The following is a 22,154-nucleotide window of genomic DNA, read 5'->3' as shown; positions in this document are numbered from 1 at the left end:
TATTGCATTATTTCAGGCGTCAACTCTTTTTTTAATTTCTTCTTTTTTTTTATGTTTTAGGGAATTTCTGCTTTATTGGGATAGAGACAGTAGAGATTGATCGGAAGGATGGGTGAGAGAGAGAGAGAGAGAGAGAAAGAGAGAGAGAGAGAGAGAGAGAGAGAGAGAGAGAGAGAGAGAGAGAGAGAAGGGATGACATGCAGGAAAGGTTGATGGTCGGAATCGAACCAGGTACCCTGTAAGGCCATATAAGAGCCCAGAGTCCTACCTGTATACAGGTGAGGTGGTCATACTGGTGTGTTCATACCTGTATACAGGTGAGGTGGCCGTACTGGGCGGCTACGTGGACAGCGCTGTTCGCGTACTGGTCCACCTCGTCCAGGGAGATGGCCTGCTCCTGCATGAACTGTAGTAACCATAGCAACACCTTCTCCTGCGGAGGGAACGCGGGAGAACACGGTTAATAACGTTGATAATAAAAACATTCATATATTTATCAGAAGCTTAACACTAGAACAGCCATGAGTGGGGTCATTTGAAACTGTGAGCAAAAAATGTGTCTTTGCACTCTATCAAATTAATTTCAGGACCCTCCTTTCATGACTTTTCCTAGATATGTGCGTTCTACCACCCAGTATCCTTACATTTTCAATATCACATCAGGATAAGCTAGTATAAAGCTATTTTGCAGTTTTTCTGTGTAGGAGCCAGGCTAATTTAAAGGCCGGCCAACTAGTGGTCGTTGTGTGTAAATAGCAGTTTTCCATTGTAAAGACTATGGTCATTTAACCCCCAAGGCAGCTCTTTTAGTAGGTAAAAAAGGCACGGCTGTTCTAGAGTTAATAATAAAAACATTAAGTTGATTCACTTACTTAGTCAAATGTATTGATTGTAAGTCGCTTTGGAATAAGGTGTCTGCTAAATGCCGAAAAAGTAAATGTGAATGTGATAACGATGTTAGAGTTAGAATTGATACTGTGTAAACTGATACTATTAATATTCCTGTGAGATTCATATTCCTGTCAAGTGCATTGTGTTGCATCTGTGTATGAAACATACTCTATAAATTGAGTTATATAAAGTTGATACTGTCTTTTCATGATGTCTGACATGCTGTAGATGTCAATAATAGACTTCAGACTTATGTAACTACCTGAATTGTTTCTTTGTTGTATTATTGTATTATGTGCTGTGGTTTCGTTGTCTTTTTGTTTGTATATTGAGTGCACAAGAACCAAATGAGTTTCCCCATTAGGGATAATAAGGTTGTATTGCATTCTACTGTACTGTATTGAATCACATATTGAATCACATATTACTACTGTCAGGAGGTCTGTCTGCGTACAACACAGTGGAGGCTAGGGGAGGTAGAAATCGGAGGACGGAGGCTACCGTTCCTCATTCCATTACATTTTACTAGATACAAACTATTGAAACACCCTGAATCCTCGGTGTGTGTGTGTGTGTGTGTGTGTGCGTGTGGTGCGGTGTGGTGTGTGTTTGTGTGTGTGTGTGTGTGTGTGTGTGACTGTGTGTGTGTGTGCGTGTGTGCGTGTGGTGCGGTGTGGTGTGTGTGTGTGTGTGTGTGTGTGTGTGAGAGACTGTGTGTCTGAGTGACTGTGTGTGTGTGTGTGTGTGTGTGTGTGTCTCACCTGTCCGTAGCGAGCAGCATAATGGATGAGGCTGGGGTGTTCTCTGGTGCAGCTGAGCTCTGCGATGGCCTCTGTCTCACTCACCATCCAGCGCACACACTCCAAGTGTCCGTTCTGTGTGCACACACACACACACACACAGACACAGACACAGACACAGACACAGACACAGACACAGACACAGACACACACACACACACACACAGGTTAAAACTCAGATCACGTACTTTCCAGACACAGTCCTGATAATCTCTTGGAAGAGAGGGGGATACAGTTACAGTAACATCACAAGTGAATGCTGAATTCAAACTGGACCCCCCCCCCCCCACCCCTACGCCCCCCCACCAACCTTAACCCCCAGGCCAGCGGGGGTGAGCTGGTGAACGTTGCGTTCGTTGAGGCCGTCCTCCCCCATGAGGGAGGTGAGGTGCTGCAGACAGTCGGCGTGGCCCTGGGCCGCGGAGATGTGGAGCAGGTTGTTACCCTCCTCGTCTCTGATCAGCTCCAGGTTATCAGCTGCCAGGTGGGGCTAGGGGAGGGGGGGGGGGAGGAGATGAGAAGAGAAGAGAGGGGGAGGGAAGGGGAGAGGATGGGAGGGAGGGGAGGGAGGGAGGAGAGGGGAGGGAGGGAGGGAGGGCGGTGGGAGGGGAGAGGAGGGGTGGGAGAGGAGAGGAGAGGAGAGGAGAGGAGAGGAGAGGAGAGGAGAGGAGAGTGGGGGGAGGAGAGGAGAGGAGAGGAGAGGAGAGGCTGGCTCATTGTAATGCATGTCCTCTGATTTCTACCTCCACCAGCCTCCCTTGCTGTACCTGTATATACCATCAATGTTCATTCATTCTACAATAGAGTAACATTCCCGCATATTTTCTGGCTTACCAAAAGAGAAATCTGCCCTTCTCTGATGATGTTGATGATGTTGTGGGCTTTCTTGGTCTCTTCGTCCACCTCTCCATGGCCTCTGGTCCCCGCCCAGGACTTGATGCTGTCCTGCCTGCCTAAGGTGCTCCCAGGCAGGGGGAACATCATAGACTGCCCCCCCTGTAGGACCCCCCCTCCTGCCACGTGGGTCTGGATGTCTGGGTAGGCCCTGGTGGCTAACAGTTTATCAGCGTCGGACACTGAGGAGGAGGAGGAGGAGGAGCAGTTCAGAGCGGCCCCGCCTGGCGAGTGGTGGTCATAACCCCCCGCCGGCTGCCGGTGGAATTCGGGGTCCATGGATTTGGACTTCCTCATGTCGGACCACTTGACGGGCGAGAGGACGCAGTACGGGGTGGGGGCGCCCAGGCCCTCGGGGAGGGGGTGGGGGTGGGGGTGGGGGAGGGTGGAGGTCTTGACACCGCTGTGGCACCTATCAATGGTCCCGCCCCCGCCCCCACCGCCACCGCCAACGCCGCCGCCACCGCTCCGTTTGTCGTGCGGGACCCTGGGTAGCGTCGCCATCTGCTGGCTGGACTTGATATAAGGCACGTCCAGGATCTCATCCATATCTAAGTCATAGTGCTCCAGCTCCCCAAACAGAGCCCCCCCCAGAGCCCCCCCTCCACCTCCACCCCCGCCCTTTGCCTTCCCCCCCCCGGGGCCCTCCAAGGAGGAGGAGGAGGAGGAGGCCTGGGGGGGTTTGTCAGAGGGAGAGGGGTCCTCCTCCTTGTTGTGGCTGCTGCTGCTGTGGCCCTCCCCATGGGGGTCCGGGCCCTGGGCCTTGCCGTCTGTCTCTGTGTCCGAGGTCTCCGGCTGGTGCTTGAGGGGGGAGACCCTCTTCACCGGTCTGAATTTGCTGTGGACGTCAGCGATGCCCGTGGGCTTGATGCCCCCGCCGCCGTGGGACGACACGCCGCGGCCCCAGTTGATGGGGGGGGCTGAGGACGTACAAGCACTCTGGTTAACACTCAGCCATGAGGGATCATTTGACCCCTGTGAGTAAAGAAACATGTTATATCTTTGCACTCAATTAAATTCCAGGACCCTCCTTTCATGACTTTTCCTAGATATGTGCGTTCTACCACCCAGTATCCTTACATTTTCAAAGTCACGTCAGGATAAGCTAGTATAAAGCTATTTTGCCGTTTTTCTGTGTAGGAAGCAGGCTAATTTACAAGCGGCCAACTAGTGGTCGTTGTGTGTAAATAGCAGATTCTCATTGTAAAAGAGGGACCCCCGAGGCGGCTCTTTTAGGTAAAAAGGCACCGCTGTTCTAGTGTTAAGCTTCATACGATATTATGATGAATAAAAAATATAAAAGTGGTCCTCTGTGGCTCAGTTGGTAGAGCATGGCGCTATATATATGGCACCATACTGACAAAAGTATGTACCCACTGCAATGTCAGTCCCTTTGGATAAAAGCGTCAGCTAAATGGCACATATTATTATAAATATCTGTGTTTTAACTCGGAAAATAACTGAAAATTACTATACGATCATGATTTAATGAGAACATACACAGACACAGAGACACACACACACACACACCCACCACACACGTCAAAGACTGTATCATCAAAGACTGTATGTTTCTTTGGGATATATGGGAAAAAACAACGCACAACATATCATTTCCTAGGGGGTGTTTCGTACAGTAATTAACCATAACTATGTTAATATGACAGGCTACATACCTCTCTCCTCGCCCTGTCCATCGCTCCTTCTAGACAGCTCAGGGATGTTCTTCAAGGAAGTCACAGAATACTGGAAGCGGAGCGAGACGATCCAAATCATTGTTTATAAGCGTTTATTATGTTATTATTATTATTACATCATCACACAGATAAGATCTATCTTCTTGTCTTGAATGCATCACTCATGTTTATTGTACTTGTTTTGAATGCATCACCCATACCCAAAACAACTGATTAGTATTTTTTTTTCAATAGCAGGAAACAATAGATATAACCTCAGGTCTAATAACAGCATTGTTTTTAATGTGCCAAATATTCAGATCTGAATTTGGTAAAACTGCATTCTGTTACAATGCTCCTTCAACTTGGAATGTACTTCAGAAAAAGTTGAGACTCAGCATGTTCATCCCACTCTGTGATTTTAAACTGTGTTCAGGGTCCAGAGACTTTGAATTATACATGCGAATGTGCTTAGGTTATCTTTTTATAGCCTGTCTCTGCTCACTGTTTCTGTTGCTTGTTTGTTGTTATTTTATGTTGTATATTGTATGTTTTTATACTGTATGTATGTGGTGTCTTTTTTAACTACGTGCTGCTTTTCTTGGCCAAGGCTCATTTGAAAAAGAGGCTACTGTCTCAATATGACTACCCTGGTTAAATAAAGGATTTATTTTTAGGATAATAATACAAAATACCCATCACCATAAGACTGCCTGTCGCAATAAGACTGTACAACTCCTCTTCTGGCTGGCTCGATCGCGGGGATGTTAAATCACTGGACTGTTACTGCATATCTTCGTTTCTGTATATCTGTTTTTTATTTATTTTATTTATTTATTTCATTTTATTTCATTATTCAACTGGCACTTTACTTTGTTGTTGTTCATGGTGTAAGCTGCTGTAACGCCTTAATTTCCCCTCTGGAATCAATAAAGTATCTGCCTGTCTATCATCTACCCTTGAAGTAATCATTCATGATGGAGGTTAGGTAAAAGGTCCTCACCACCAGATCATCGGTGAAGTCTATCTCATCCAGGTCCAGGTACTCAGGAGCATCCATAGTCAGTCAGCATTATCCTCCAACCATGGAGAGAAACAACCTGCAGGATCAACTACATGTTAACTTTCCACAACAACAACAACAACAACAACAACAACAACAACAACAATTAATTCCAATCACATTTACATTCTTGGTGTTTAGCAGACACCTTTATCCAAAGCGACTTACAACAAAAACAATTGTCTAAGTAAGTGAATCATCTATCCATCAGGCATTGTTAAAAAAAAGTTAGCTATGCTTGGACCAGGGGGCCATTGGAAGAAACTGTACAGGGGGTATGAAGAGGTCTTCTTTAGGAGGGACAGTTAAGATGGGTCTTCAAACCACAACTTCATTCCTATGCAATGACATAGACTTTAGCCTGCTTCACGTAAACCAGAGAACAGATGACAGAGAAAATGACAAACCACAAAGTAAGCATTATACTGTTAAGTCAGTCAAACCCAAGCCGCTAGGTCTTATCGTCCACCTGATTGAACTGGCGTGATCAAAGGGCCTGCAAACATGACTGTTTGAGCCCATGAACATGATCAATTTCTAAAACCTTCAGGAATGCTATAGCCTAAGTAATGTGATTAGGCTATAGCTCTGTGGAGTGTTACCGAAGCATTCTCGCCTTGAAAGCCTGATAACAATAGTGTTTTTCTAAGTCCCACACCCTGGATGCTGGCAGGACTTTTCACTTTTCAGAGGAATGAATGCCAGGCAGTGTTTCCTGTTGTTGAAGCTGTCCGATTGCCAATGTGTTGGCGAATTACAGGATTTCATTCAGACTCTCCACAGTCATGGCAACCGATGGGGGAGCTTAGCCTGCCCATGGCACCTCAACACTGGATAAAACACTGGGTGGCTGAGCCTATGTTTGGAGCATCTGTTTATTCAGCTAGTAAATCCCATAACACACTTCATGATTCACTTCTATAACCCAACTGAAATCAGAGAACTAAATATAGGCTACAGGGCAAGAGAGAGATGGGCAAAATTGTAGGCTTAACAAACCCAGTCCTCCCCTGGCCCTGCTGCACAAAGCTGAAGTCCTCAAGACTCCTTTCTGTCTGATAACTAAACCAGATGCCTTCGAAGGACTTTGACAGAAATGAACACGTTTATAGGCTACTACTATCTATATTGTTTATTTGTATTGAGCAGAAGAATAACACAATTGTGCAATTGTGTAACAGCCAAACCTTACCTTATTAGGTTGGCTAAACTAGGTAGCTTTTAGATGGCTGACTATAAATAAACTGTATTTTTTTGGGGAAAAACTAAACAACATCAATAATGTATTTTCTGTCTAGATGAGATTAGATGAGATTAGATTAGATTATAGCACGGACGATAATACGGTGTGCAAGCGTGGACTATTATGCTAGCGGCTGGGAGACGAAATATGGGGATATAATTGAAGGAAATATGGGGATATAATAATATTAAGGAGCTCCAGCATCACCACCATAATGATCCCCAGCCAGCCTCTCCAACCCGGGTTTGCAGGTTAGCCTGTTAGCTAGCTGAGCAGTTCTAACTGACTCTAACGCTAACCAGGTCACCGAGAAAGAAGGATTATTCAGCCTAATAGGTTAATTCAAACACAAACACCCTAACCCAAAGATGGTACGTAACAAAAATTAAATCTATTGTTTTTTTATTACAATACCTTTGGTGGAATTGATGCCCGGGTTTTTTTTGTCTTCGAGTGTTTGTGTTCGCTAGCTACACTAGGGCTCTTAGAATTCCAGCTGTTTTTTTCCTGAGGGCTGCGTTCGTTAATTCGCTCTGGAAATCTGATCAGTAGTCATGGAATGCCTCTTGTCCAATCAAATTACTTCGTCCCTTTATGACGTCGTAACCCAGTGTGCGCTCCGGCGCTCTCGGAGCAGGTTTACGAACGCAACCCCGAGTCGCAGGGCTGGCTTTGCAAAAGCACAAAGGCTTCTGACAGAGGAGAGGGAGTTGACGCATCGAATAACGGAAGTACAGTTCCCCAGTACCGTTATCCCCAGAATAAAGTACCGTTATCCCCAGAATAAAGTCCTCCTCAAGACACTTTCCCCATCTATACTAGTCGCACTCGCACAACTGCCAATAGATATAAAATGATCTACAGTTTGTGAACTTTTGGGCTTGTTTATGCAAATCCATGTCTTTGAACAGAACACAGGTTAATAATTCAATCAAAGTCGGTAACGGGCTCTCCCGAGCTCTCTCCGAGCCGAATCATGCTCCAATTTCTTTTTGTGAATCAGGCACATAGACATAATGTTTCAGTTTAGTACAACTAATTTATTTATTCCTAATTTTAATGTAGTTTAATTATGTTATTTATGGTCATTTCATTTGGACTGAATAATGTATGATTTTTTTGGGGACCATTTTGAGTGAACTTTGATGATAATTCCACATAGAAAATAAATAATGTATTGATCTAACTGCCCAAAAAATTCGGATGAAAACCATTTGGCATATTCCAATAATTTAATATAGTATTGTTTACAGAACAAAACAGAAAATTACATCAAAGTACTATTTTCATCATCATTGTCATTAAGACGTCATTGATCATTACCCTCAAAGTTTATTGACTTTCCTTGATTCCTTGCATCCTCTCCTAGTCTCTTTCCCATAACGCATTGGAGGAGAATATGATGGATTCAGACATTCTCCTCCTGTGTGTTTTGAGATGGAAGCAAGGAGAGAGAATGCGAGAAAGGAAATACTTCTGAGATACGAGCAAAGAGACTGATAGTGAGCCTAATGACAGACCCATGCCGTCACCTAGTGTCCGTTTTTAAAAACGCTGCCAAAGAATTGGACTCCTTATTTCTTAGCAGAACCGTGGTTTTGAGTTATAGCCTAGTAGTGGAATGCTGTTATTTGTAATTGTTTGCCCAATGTCATACATTACCAATGTCCAGTGATCTCTCATCTTCAATTATATCTGATAGGCTTGAGTGAGAATAGAGTGTGTTGTAAATGCCACAGTGAAGAAGACACACAGTTAGACACAATTGAGTGAATTTACATTATGCAACCTTTATTGAAGCAGTATTGTAATGCAATGCATTATGATAACATGAGCCTATATACAAGCTCAGCAAATATGCATGATTAGAATTGCTGTTGAATTACAAGCTTACACGAATACTTTTGCGTTATATATAAACCTTAGTACATGGCCTCTCATAGACCCAAATAGAAATAATATTCCATCCCTGAAGTCACTAAACAAAGCACCAATATTTCATACACAGCTGAACTATTAATAAGCCGCCATCTTAACAACTAAAACGATTGTAATTTTGAAACAGCACCACTTGGGTCATAGTCCTAGCACCTATACACATTACAACATAGCTATTGTCTTTGTCATAACTTTCAAACAACAATGTCTAAACAAAATCTAAATGCATCACTGTAGCTAAATAATCACAACCAAAATGATAACTAACTATATGAATTAGTGTAGCTTATACTTTCATACAAGTTCTAAAGTTAATCTATGACTCTCATACTACTCCCACCCGCCCCTGTCACACTCGTTCTCTAAAGTCTGAATACTGTAGGTATTTTTGTCAAAATTGAATTTCTTTACATAATCTGATCCATTAGGTTTATTAATGCCTGTGTGGTGTTATTATATTTTTTTGGGACATTTTTTAGTTAGTAATTAATCAAATACAAAGGTTCCATCTCACAAAACATAATGGAATGTAAAAACCTTGACGCTCAATATCTCCCTAAACGGAGATAGAACCTTATAATTCTAAGCACACGAATTTAGGATGTGGTCGCAGGACACTCAGACCAAGAAATATAATACAACATCTTGATTATTTCATTGTTGTTCGTTGGCAGTTCAGGTTGACTGAAGTCTCAGTGTTGCTGGTCGTCTCATCTCCAGGCTATACGGTGACATCTTCCTTAGTACCTGGATGAACATCAGGAAAAACATCACAATCAGTGTTGATTACGTTACAGTGAATGAGTTGGATTGCATTCTTGTATTTACAATACTTGGAGACCTTGGGGCCTGAATTTGATTCAGCAAATAATGCTGAACAGACCATGAAATACCATACAACTTAGTCTTGCTCTACAGCATGTTTTTTTTCAACAACAGTTTTGAGAAAACCTGAAATTAATTCAATCAGAGGTTTTGTAAACAGTCTGAAAATGCCTTACATAGACATGCTAGACGCAGTACTCAAAACTCAGACACTGGATCATTTTCTAAATGTATCTATTCTAAACATTACGGTAAAGATGAGCGACTTTGACCGAACTGCACACATTTTTTTCACATGCAAATTGGAGCCTATGTATAGTGTGGTTTGGTCCAGCTTTTTGCTATTCCCTGCAGTGACCAGACGGGGGCACTCACGATGTCACGGAGCATCCTGACACCTTGGCAGAGGTGCCGGTGTACTGAATATCACAACGGACGATGTTGTTGTTGAAGTCCGACTCTGGCACCTGCTGCCCTGGGTTTACAGTGATCTGCAAACAGAGACACAACACACGATTGGCTTAGGTACCATCTAAAGTCAGTTGGAGCCTGTTTATAAATTAAATAGACAACACAATAAGAGACTTTGTTATTTTGTTACGTATAAGCTGTCATGTAAGCAGGGGGTATTGCATCAACATCCCTAAAGGAAAATCCAGGCTTATTTTTTAATACATCTCTCAGAAATCCATCAAAATAAGCCTGGACTTTTTTCCTTTAGCGACGTTGATGGAATACCCCCCCAGGACATCCTAGAATAATTTGGTAATAAAGGATTGGATATATTATTATCTAGAGGATCAACCGACCTTCAGGATATACTTCCCAGGGCTGACGTCAGTGATGTCGATCCACTGACAGTCGATGTCAGCGCTGTAGACGTCATAGCAACCTGGGCTCAGGCCCTGCAGGCACAAACACAGCAGCCAAGACCATGAGAGGCATGCGGAAGCTGTTACAACAACAACAACAACAACAACAACCACAACAACAACAACAACAACAACAACGGCGACAACAACAACCACAACAACAACAACAACAACAACCACAAAAACGACAACAACAACGGCGACAACAATGACAACAACAACAACAACCACAACAACCACAACAACCACAACGACAACAACAACGGCGATGACAACAACAACAACAGCAACTGATAGAATACCTTATTCACCACAGCATAAGCAAAGTCTCCTGTGTTAAATGGGTTTCAATGAATGTTGATGATGAAGCTTTGTGTGATATACTGGTGATGACCTGTCTAATAGGCTAGTAGTGTAGTGGGAGGTGCAGGCTAGAGTGAGATGATGATGATGATGATGATGATATTGATGATGATGATGGTTATAATAATATAGCATATAGTGAAATGATGATGATGATGATGATGGTATAGTAGAGAGTGAAATGATGATGATGAGGAGGATGAGGAGGATATTGATGATGATGATGATATTGATGATGATGATGATGATGATGATGTAGTAGAGAGTGATACTACACAACCATACCTGAGTGTGGGAGGTGCATGCGAAGCGTCTGTGGTAGCCGGGGTCACATGACGTGTCCTCCAGACAGAAGCTGGCCTTGTGGCCCTCCGCCACGCGGCCCTGCGACCTGGAGTCCAGCAGCTCGTACAGGCTGAACTGGTCCATGCTGTGGAAGTGACTAGAAGAGAGGAGGGGCGGGGTAGGGAACATGTACACATGGTTAGCCTCATAGCATAATTGCCTAAGTCATATTTTTGGCCAAATTTAGATATGATGAATGAATGAATGAATGAATGAATGAATGGTCTTTATTGTCATTGATATAGTACAGGTACCAAACAACGAAATTTGGGAGGGGGGGCTCCCCTGGTGCTAGGGAAAAAAAACTAAAAAACAAGAAGGGAAAAGAGCTGGTTTACATAAATAAAGGCTATGTACACTATCCACTATACTATACTATACAAATAAAACACTGTGCTGTACTCTATGCTATGCTATACCTATTCTAACATTTCCTATCTCTGAACCTTATGTACCCGAGGGTTGTCATATTGCACATAGTGTTATTGCACATTCATTTAAAGTGTCGCAGTTTGCAGGTTTGAAATGTTCACAGTTGTGTTTCAGTATTGCACTTGATTACAATCTAGTAGCTGCCATCAAATTGTCTAGATTGTCCAGGGCCTAGAACCTAGGTCTTTGCTGTGTTCAGGGCCTGAATGGCCCTGGGGTAGAAGCTGAGCCTCAGTCTATTTGTCCTTGCGAACATGGTCCTGAACCGCCTGTCCGAGGGCATCCGAACAAAGTGTTTGTTCCCAGGGTGGGATGGGTCTCTGGAGATCTTGGAGGCCTTCCTGAGGCAGCGTGTGTTGTACAGCTCTTCCAGAGAGGGGAGGGGGGCGTCGGTGATCTTCTGGGCCGATCTCACGACTCTCTGTAGCACATTTCTCTCTGCGGCTGTGCAGCTGGAGAACCACACGCAGATGCAGTAGGTGAGGATGCTCTCCATTGTGCAGCGGTAGAAGGTCACAAGCAGCTCCTGTCTGATGTGGTTTTTCCTGAGGACTCTCAGGAAGTAGAGCCGCTATTGTGCCTTCTTGATGATGGCTGCTGTGTTGGTCTTCCAGGACAGGTCATCCTGTATGTGCACCCCCAGGAATCGGAGGGTTGAGACTCTCTCCACTCTCCCTCCATCGACGAGCAGGGGCTGGACCTCCTGAAGTCCACGATGATTTCCTGGGTCTTTGACTGGTTCAGCAGCAGGTTGTTAACCTTGCACAGCTTGCCCAGCTGCTCCACCTCATCCCTGTACGCCGCCTCGTCCCCCCCCGAGATGCAGCCCACCACGGTGGTGTCGTCTGCAAACTTTACGATGGAGTTGCTGGGGTGGACGGGGGTGAAGTCGTAGGTGTAGAGGTTGTAGAGGATGGGGCTTAGCACGCAGCCCTGGGGGGACCCAGTGCTGAGTCTGAGGGCTGTGGAGGTGTGGGAGCCCACCCGCACCCTCTGGGGGCGGTCAGACAGGAAGTCCTTGATCCTTGAAGTCCTTGATTGAGATATCTGCCTAACTCTACTCTCCTAACACTGCTGATTCACTGTGCATTATTGCCTATGCCATCAGCCTATCAGAATGCTTGTTACATTCCGAAATCACTATCTGCCAAGTCATCTCTTTGACATTTGACGTTTTTGACGCTACATACAAAGATGGCTCGGCTGACCACAAGTGAAACATGACTTAGGCAATTATGCTATGAGGCTAACGATAGGCAAAGCAATGGAATCGGTGAGTAATCCCCACTACTACTTAATTTAGTTAACTATAGTGCTCCAGGAGTTGACGTCACGCAACCCGAAAATCCGAATAATGGTCCTTAACGCCACCATTTTGGCAGAATAGAAGCGGTAGTACAAAGCGGGAGAGCGTCCAGTCTTCCATTATTATTAATGTTTTTTTGTTTTGTTTTTTCGCAGATTTCACTGCATAGTGGACATATTCTCTTGCCGGAGGATTTATCGCACTTAAGTAGCCCGGTTTGGTCTCAGATACGTTTGCAGAAGGCCGGCAAATAGCGTTAGCATTAGCTAACGTCAGTCTTAGAAGCTCATGTTATCCAGTCTGTATACAGTATGCTGTGCTCTTACAAATGCCTGTGAGTCTGTTGTACCCTTCCAGTGAACACCTAAACTGTCCCAACAGGTGACATGCTACTGACGATGTTGAAAAGTGAAATAAATGAAGCTGATGCTTGTGACATATTCCATGTTTTTGTAGGACACAAGTATGCCATGCTCTGAATGCAGACAGCCTAATACTGTGTGGGGTGACAACTGTTAAAGCAATGTTAATGTAAGACAAACTAGAAAGACAACATGTTATAAATTGCACAATGTTGATTTATTCAACTATAGACAATGGGGATTGATGGGTGAACTGATACCTGTGAGAGGACAGGGGGAGCAGACAGAAGGCTACACATTTCTGCTACTTGATCATAATAAATATGTAGGTGATAGGCATACTGTTTGCTTTACTTACTTATACTGTTTGCTAGGTGAAGCGATTCGAAGTAATATAACTCTGGGTGAGATTAGGCCACATGTAACGGGACATAATGTTACCTAACGTTAACTTAGCCTAGCAGGCAGCTAGCAGCTAGCTTGCGTTTTCGTTTTCTAATGGCTTGGTCGGTGATGTTCAATCTATTTAGTTTAGCGATGTAGCGTTCTTTGTCTTGGTCGGTGAAGTGGGACGTAAACTCCGATGGTCTGAAGTTGCCACTGGCACTGGTGCTGGCATCCATATCTTTCTATTCTGCCAATATGGCGCCGTAAACAAAGTTTCGTGACGTGAGTCAAGTGACGTCCGGAGCTCTATAACACTACTTTACATTGTTAGCAGGCTCACAAAACATAGCTGTGTTAGTTGACTAGCAACAATGTTGACATTTTTTACAAATGTTTATAATAAAAGTCTGAACATTTGGATTGGTTGCCGCTTTTACCAGCTGCTGTGACATCTGAATGGACAGACCACAACATCCCAGTACTAGGAGCATACTGTACTTTTCAATACTGGTACTAGGGGAGGCTGGTGGAGGCAGAAATCAGAGAGTGGGCTCATTGCACTGCTAAGGGTTGAGCTTCCCCTGCGGACGGCCGCTTTGAGTCTGCTTTGAGTCCGCGTGGACCTCTGCGGAGTCCGTCCGGAGTTCCGCGTACGTTCCGCCCGACTCTGTGAGAGCCTTTAGGGTTAGGGTTAGGGTTATGTTTATGGTTAGTGTTAGGGTTAGTGTTAATGTTAGGGTTAGGGTTAGTGTTAGGATTAGGGTCAGGGTAAGTGTTAGTGTTAGTGTTGGAGTTAGGGTTAGGTTTATGATTAGGGTCAGGGTAAGTGTTAGTGTTAGGGCCAATCCCAATTCACACCTACGCCTCCGTTATACCCCTACGGCTCCATTTTGCACGTTCACATGTAGGGTAGGGGTGTCCCAATGTTTTCATGCCGATCTGCTCTGCCTATGCTCACAAGTGCCAACACAGAAATACACCGTTCCAAAGTCCAGCGCGCTTCAGCCAAGTTTAAGATGCGAGAGTTTTGGTGCTCAGAAGTAGAGGACAATAATAGCAAAACTATTGCCTGGGCACATCCATTAGACTACCAAAAGCAAGACACCGGAGCACTCATATCTGACAGTCACCCTGTTCCTCTGCAACAAACGCGGAGATTGTATGAGTGCCCCGGCGTCCCAGTCCAATGGAAGCGCCAGGCACAGCCTTCCCATAGACATACCTCAGCAAACCTCAGCAGAACATCGGTGAGCTGGATGCAATCCTACTTAGAGGGGAGGGAACAGGTGGTTAGTGTGAACGGAACACTGTCTCCCCCCCTCCCAGTGACCTGCGGCGTTCCACAAGGAAGCATATTGGGACCTTTACTGTTCCTAATATATGTGAATGACATGTCATCAGCATGTGATTGCAATTTGTTCCTGTTCGCGGATGACTCGACTCTGCTGGTCTCTGACAGGGACATATTGCAGGTGGAAAAAGCGCTAAGCACTGAACTGAGTAGAATCTGCATCTGGCTAGCTGACAATAAACTATCAATACACCTAGGTAAAACTGAAACCATCCTATACGGATCCCCATCTAAACTCAGAAAGGCTGTACATTTCAAAATAAAAGTGGGTAACATTAATATCACAAGAAAAGAGGATATTACATACCTGGGCTCCATCTTAGAGGCAAATCTTTCCGGAGATAAAATGGCAGCAAAAGTAATCAAAAAAGTGAACCATAGAACTAGATTCTTGTACAGGATATCCTCACTTGTCAGTAAAAACACACTGAGGACCCTATCAGGAGCTCTCATTCAATGTCACTTCAACTATGCCGTAACATCATGGTACTATAGAACCACAAAGGCCCAAAAAACAAGACTCCAGACAGCCCAAAATAAACTGGTTAGGCTTCTGCTAGGCCTCAACCCTAGGACACATCTAACCGCTGCTCATTTTTTGAGCCTTGATTGGCTACGAGTAGTTGACAGAGTGCAGCAGCTTGCACTGGGCCTGGTCTTCAAGATACGCTACACCACAAAGACACCCAAGTACCTGTCAACATACTTCCAAAAAGTGAACAACGTCCACACATACAATACCAGAGGAAGCTCCACGAACCACGTTCAACCGCGTTGCACCACAAACAAGGGGTTAAACTCGTTTGCAAACTATGCAGTAAAAATGTGGAACGCCCTTCCTATAATCTTAAAGGAGTGCAAAACACTGCCCACCTTCAAAACCACTCTCAAAAAACATTTACAGGAGGCTGCAATCCGTAACTGGACCCTCTAAATCAAAAATCAGATTAAAAGACCCGAACTACCCACTGTACATACTTTGTGTTTTGTCCCCCACCTGTGGTGTATGTCCCCACCTGTCCTACCCGCTGTACATACCTTATGTTTTGTTGTATTGTTCTTCCCATGATGGATGTATGTTTATCTTGTAGATAATACTAGTTATTTGTCTGTATTATCTTGTAGATAGTACTAGTTTTTTTGTCTGTCTTACATGTAACGATGAATTGAGAATCAAGGACCCCAATTGAAATAAGCCAGTGGCTTTCTTGGGTTTTTATCCTGTTAGTTGACCTTGTATGTAATATGTACTTTCATGTACCTACTTCTGCAAATCTTCTAATAAAGTTTTCAATCAATCAATCAATACACCATGAGCACGATGCACATTTCCGAGATGTACAATCCTGCTTATTTAAAAAAAAAAAAAAAAAACTTACATGTGGCGTTTGACAGCGGATGATGGTAGACATATTTCATGTTAAGTTATCTATCTAACATTAAGCTGATTTGTGCATGATAGTCAGGCGTTTTGACCTATTTCCATGTCGTATTTCCACCCTTTGATGGCATATGACGCGAAGTTGTTGCACTGTTGTGCTCTGATAGCCTACAGAGCACCGTTATTCTGTCATGGTCTGATAATGAAGCATTGTTCTTTTTTATTTGATGACTTGTTTCATCAATTGATAGCGTAAAACTTAAGTTGTGAATGAATCACAAACGTCAATGCTTTTTTATGACACTACCGATGACATATCAGGGTCTTGAAGGGTTGTCCCATTTCATAGGGAAAGATTTCAACCACTACGTCTTGTGGCTCTGTTCAGACGCCTTGGCTCCAAAGTGAGTGGCACTCCAAAACGAGCCGTAGGGGTAGGGAAGGGAATCAGGATTGGGCCTTAGTGTTAGGGTAAGTGTTAGTGTTGGGGTTAGGGTTAATGTCAGGGTAAGTTTTAGTGTTGGTATTAGGGTCAAGGTTAGTGTTAGGGTCAGGGTTAGTGTCAGGGTCAGAGTCAGGGTCAAGGTTAGTGTTAGGGTCAGGGTTAGTGTTAAGAAGCCAAGGCCAGGGATGTTACACTCTGTTACTCACTGGTGGCAGCTGTGCCATTCCCAGGCGTAGCGAGGTTTGCTGGGCAGGAAGTCAGCGGTGCCCTGGTTCTTCACTCGCACGGGGAACCTCAGCAGCACACGCGTGTCGTAGTCCTGGACGCCTGCGGCAGCACTGGAGAGAAGAGGAGAGAGACACTATAGGGGTATTGGGGGTAGCGGTGGGGTAGTGGTGGCCTAGTATAAGGGTAGTGGTGGTCTAGTATAGGGGTAGTGGTGGTCTAGTATAGTGGTAGTGGTGGTCTAGTAGAGGGGTAATGGTGGTCTAGTGGATAGTAAGTTGGACTGGTGATCAGAAGGTCATGAGTTGAAATCCCACCTGGGAACATCACCATTAGTGTGACCTTGAGGCACTTAGCAAACTGTCCCTATAATCTCTAATCTCTATGTTGTGTCACACATTGAAATTGAAAATACCAGAGAAAATCGTTCTGAATCCAAACAGACGCGTTTGCTACCATCGCGTTGGTAGCCAGGGGAGCGTGTCTATGTTCCCACATCCGATGTTCCCACAGCCCTATGTTCCCTAACCCTAACCTAACCCTAACCCTAACCTTAACCCTAACCGTAACCATAACCGTAACCTTAATCATACACTGGACACTGGACTGGTCCCATGCAAGCAGCCCGCCAAGACATACAGTCTTGTAACAGTATGATTACTTAGAAATGTGGGAACATAGGGCTGTGGGAACTGTAGTGATGACCTTGGTAGCTAGCTAGCAGATAAGAAAGAACATTGCTATGAACATTTAATGTTTAGAACATCACAACATGCTGATAGAACGTCAACATGCTAAAAACACATAACTACACATAGTTACATGATCCCACAGTCCTTGCTTTTGCACACATCCTAAATCATAAGTTTGATTACAAGCCATGTATCACTAACTCAGTAGCCTACGAAGCAGGACGCTAGACGATACAGTGAATACAATTTACAAATTATAAGTATTTAGTGATCCTAAAACTCTCTAATCCGAAATTACAGAGTGAGCATATTATTGGGACTATGTCATTTGTATTTCGTTGGATACAATTACTAATTACTACTACTACTAATAATAATAACTTTTATTTGTATAGCACTTTTCCTGCAACTGTTGCAGCTCAAAGTGCTTTAACCATTATATAATCATAATTGAATTATTCAGAATGTAAAGGCAATATTACAAAGACAGGTTTTTAGTCTTGACTTGAACATGTTTGCTGAGGTTGCATCCCAAATGTAAACTGGCAGTGCATTCCACAATTTGGGTGCATAAAATGAGAATGCAGCCTCACTAAATCTCCTCTTTTGTACATGTGGTACACAGAGAAAGCCAGCGACAGAAGACATATACTCTACTCTACTCTAGTTAATTCACTCCAACTAACTAAGGTCAGGTTATGGACCAGCGAGGTGACGCTGCAGTAGGACAGTAGCCTACCTTGCCAGGCAGTTCTCCTCAGCGGCACACCGTAGATTGTACATGGGGACTCTCTGGATGTAGGTCCAGGCCTGGACATAGTAGGGGTCCGGCACCAAGTCAGGCAAACCTGGGGGGTCAGTCATGGAGCAAAGACTAGTAAACACATAATACGTTTTCTTTTGCGATGACTGATGGATAGATGATTCACTTACTTAGACAAATGCATTTGTTGTACGTCGCTTTGGATAAAGGCTAAATGCCAAAAATATGAATGTAAATGTAAATGTAGTCATTATTATTGATATTTGAATATCCTATATATATATTTCTCTCTCTCTCTCTTACAATCACACCACAAACATCTCGCACAAACCCCCCAAAAAATCTAAGTTGGGATATTATGAATGAACAGGAAGGAAATTCCTCTATTTCTCTTACCGCCTTGTTGATGGTAGCTTGTCCCATAGCCATCACCAGATCTCGCCCTAGCTCTAGGTCTGGGTCTGTAGTAAGAGTTATAGTAGTTATAATAAGGGTTATAGTTGGAGGATTTGTACGGGTCGTTGTAAGGATCATCTCCGACCATCCTGTCTTCCCGATTCGATGATCCGTGATCGGCCTCACGATTCTCCTGAGGTCTTGGAGGCGGCCTGCGTAATTGCGCACCGGGCGCCGGCCGCCTTGGAGACGCAGGACGTCTGTCTGCTCTCTCCGCCGTCTCATTGTTATTGTTGCTCAGGACCACGACCGGGTTCCGTTGAGCAGGGCTCTCTAGTCGGTCTCGCCGGGCCGACGGCTGGTACTCTGACCCGTGGCTGAGGATGCTGAACACCTGCCCGTTGTGCTGCCATCTCATGCCCTGCCTCAACGCGTCTGACCGAGGCGCGGCGGCGTCCTGACCGAGAACCTTTTCTAAAACACAACTAAGGAAACATAACTGTGTACATGACAATACAAACGCGTCAAAAGAAAGTCCCTTCATTCTAATAATGAATGACAGTTTTTAAAATATATATATATATAAATTAAAATTAAATAAATTCGAGAAAATGTTTTTCTCACTACAAGGACTGAAGACAGATCTTCATCATATTGAGCGGTTCCCTGGTCAAGCAGACAGTTTCACATCTTTCTTGCTTGCTGGCCGGTGTGTGCTGTGTGGAGAGGAGGGGTTTGAGTTTTAACGTCTCTGGAGTGGTTACAAAAGGGTGGTTTTGTAACTGGTTTTGTAACTGGTCATATAACGTTTCAGGTGAATATTGAAACTATGTATAAATGGCGATAGCTCATCAGATACACAACATATAAAAAGTACATATTGATGGAAACATTTAATCTTTTCAGTGGGGGTTTAAGTACACTTTGTTGAGACAGTCACCTATAGTTTTCTTTCTTTCTTTTTTTAAGGATACTTTAAACATGAAACATTGTTGAAGTAGTGGGTTAATCAATATCCATTCAAAATATACTGACTTTGAGGACTTTTTATTTATTTTTTATTTTTTTAAGTGTAAGCTCACTTTGTTGTTTTGTTTGTCCCGATGCCTCCCTCTCCCTCACCCTTTTCAGAGAGGTATCATTTGTGGTGTTCTTTGTCACTCCCAGAGGTTCTTGGCTTTTCTATTTGGCTTCATAGAAAATTAATGGTTTCTAAATCTTGATCAGATCAGGTCAGATTAGGTCAGAACCTACTTTCAGATCCGACTTTCATTGCATAATTGATTTTGTAGTATGGAATTATTGCTGCTATATCATTCAATATATTAAAGCATTACATTATAAATGTTTCGTTTTTTCAGCAGACCGTTGGTAAGGTCCTGTTTCTCTTTAGACATTTTTTATTGCATTTATTGCAACACACCTTCCCTTCATCTACCTTTCCTAAGTTTCATATTACCCTCTTTGATCTCCAACTGAGCGCTCAGGGGGGGGTTAACATGCTGAAATTGAAGCACTTTACCTGTGTGGAGGTTTTCCTACAGTAAAAACGCCATAAAAGAGAAAGCAGCTACCACCCACATGGTGTATGGCGCATGCAGTTTCAAGTGTCTGCAACTGTATTACTTCAATAACATGTTTTAAACCTAAACATAGGTCCCTGACAAAGTGTTGCCTCTGTTTGTGAGGTGTTGTTGCTCACGGCATTTTGACCCATTGAGCCATTGAGTGAGAATTCCCCCGGAGGGGAAGCATCTGCAAACTATTAACCGCTAAGAAGAATTATCTTTAATAATTGCTTACTGTAAGAACAATAAACAATACAGTGTACTGTACATCTGCAGGACCTAAACAGGACCTGTTGTGTGTGCAAAGCCTTCAGCTCGTACGTTTTTGCCAGGCGGTGGTGATCATGGTGAAAGCAAACCTCTATTATTGTGTCCCAGTGTTCCATGGTGGTTTATGGGTCCTCCTGCCGGTTTCCAGAGGCAGAACTTGCCAGGCCTGTGGCGGGCCTCATTATCCGGCCACACCTGGGACACCTGCAAGTCATTCCCCCTCTGCGCCCAGCGCTACCTTGTATACGGAGAAGGAAATGCCTAACCTACGATAAAGTGGGGGCCCACTTTGATCTTTACACAGATGCTATAAAAAAAAAAAAGGGTTCTTGCTCGGTCCTCAGTCGCCTCACATTTTCCAGGGAAAGGAGGCGATGGGGAGCGCTGAACACGTGCAGCTACTGTTGCATGTATCTGATTTGGGGGGAAGCGGATTTCGCCCGGTGGGGGGGTTCTTTTGGTCGGTAAGCCACTAAAACTGAAACACTTGTGCTTCATCATCGGTGCTGCCGACGACGTTCCTTTGAGGCATGGTTGCATTTAATTTCAGGATAGGGACCTGGAGGTTTGTGTTAGTTCCCCCCCCCCCCCCCCAGCCCTGAAGGTAAGCAGTGGCCTGTACTGTGCTGTGGCTGGATAATATGTTTTTTATTAATTTAATTAACGAAGAGAAAGAGAGAGGAGAGAGAGAGAGAGAGAGAGAGAGAGAGAGAGAGAGAGAGAGAGAGAGAGAGAGAGAGAGAGAGAGAGAGAGAGAGAAGGAGGAATCTCTGACTAGCTCTTTGTTCATTATGCTATGCAGCTATAGTCCATGGATGGTTGTTCAAGCAGTTTCACGTGTGTGTGCATGTGTGTGCGTGTGTGTGTACATGTGTATGCGTGTGTGTGTCTGTGTGTATGTGCATGTGTATGCATGTGTGCGTGTGCTTGTGTGTGTCTGCGTGTGTGTGCATGTGTATGCATGTGTGCGTGTGCATGTGTGTGTGTTCATTATGCTATGCAGTTATAGTCCATGGATGGTTGTTCAAAGTCAATGGTTAAGAAGACTTAACGTGGACAATGTGGACTAATTGACGGTCATGTTTGAGGCGTGTGTGTGTGCGAGCGTGTATGTTGGTGTGTGTGTGTACATGTGTGTGTCTGTGTGTGTGTGCATGTGCATGCATGTGTGTGTGTGTGTGTGTGTGTGCATGTGTGTGTACATGTGTATGCGCGTGTGTGTGTGTGTGCGCGTGTGTGTGTGTGCATGTGTGTGCGTGTGAATGCGAGTGTGTGCATATGTGTGTGTGTGTGTGTGTGTGTGTGTGTGTGTGTGTGTGTGTGTGTGTGTGTGTGTTGGGAGGGAGATACACTAACACCAAACTGACCCCAGAGCAGCGGTGTCCCAGCGTCCCAGGAGCCGTCTGCCAAACAGGGGAGTTCCCAGCTCCTGCCTCCTCTAGTGAAAATAACCCAAGTGAACTAGTGAAACTAGCAAAGCCCACAACCAGATATCTAATGAAACTCCATAGATCCAGTTAAACTGCATACTGTATATCCAGTGAAACTCCATCCAGTTACGAGCCTCATGGTTATAGAGGTTGTGAAACAAAGCCATGGAAGAGAGCCACAGCCACGGCATCCAAGATGTGGATCAGACGCACGTTTGAAGTTCCAGCCAGGCTAT

General features: G+C 44.3%; 2 protein-coding genes across 2 annotated transcripts in view; both read right to left on the bottom strand.

Annotated features, from left to right (window-relative positions):
• The window catches only part of sncaip (synuclein, alpha interacting protein), a gene marked incomplete at its 3' end in the record, with an annotated part of 10,835 nt that extends 3,782 nt beyond the window's left edge, over positions 1–7,053 (bottom strand). Inside the window, exons 1-7 of the mRNA XM_080532976.1 lie at positions 6,982–7,053; positions 5,265–5,361; positions 4,262–4,331; positions 2,526–3,505; positions 2,002–2,181; positions 1,653–1,766; positions 308–433 (exon numbers count right to left, since the gene is read on the bottom strand). Coding sequence (XP_080389102.1) covers positions 308–433; positions 1,653–1,766; positions 2,002–2,181; positions 2,526–3,505; positions 4,262–4,331; positions 5,265–5,321 — 1,527 coding nt within the window. The 5' untranslated portion in view covers positions 5,322–5,361; positions 6,982–7,053. The remainder of the gene's footprint in view (positions 1–307; positions 434–1,652; positions 1,767–2,001; positions 2,182–2,525; positions 3,506–4,261; positions 4,332–5,264; positions 5,362–6,981) is intronic.
• A 2,648-nt stretch (positions 7,054–9,701) lies between these two features.
• On the bottom strand, positions 9,702–20,564 carry lox (lysyl oxidase; the record flags this gene model as incomplete). The annotated part of the gene is made up of 7 exons (XM_080532974.1): positions 9,702–9,821; positions 10,140–10,235; positions 10,851–11,007; positions 16,781–16,912; positions 18,231–18,339; positions 18,651–19,124; positions 20,540–20,564. 7 exons carry the CDS (start codon positions 20,562–20,564, stop codon positions 9,702–9,704), a joined length of 1,113 nt encoding a protein of 370 aa, XP_080389100.1.
• Between the last annotated feature and the right edge of the window lie 1,590 nt (positions 20,565–22,154).

This window comes from Nansenia antarctica (genome assembly GCF_963989245.1).
Source record: "Nansenia antarctica genome assembly, chromosome: 5".
NCBI lineage: Eukaryota > Metazoa > Chordata > Actinopteri > Argentiniformes > Microstomatidae > Nansenia > Nansenia antarctica.
The sequence above is the reverse complement of the archived record's forward strand: the minus strand, read 5'-3'. Positions and strand labels throughout refer to the sequence as shown.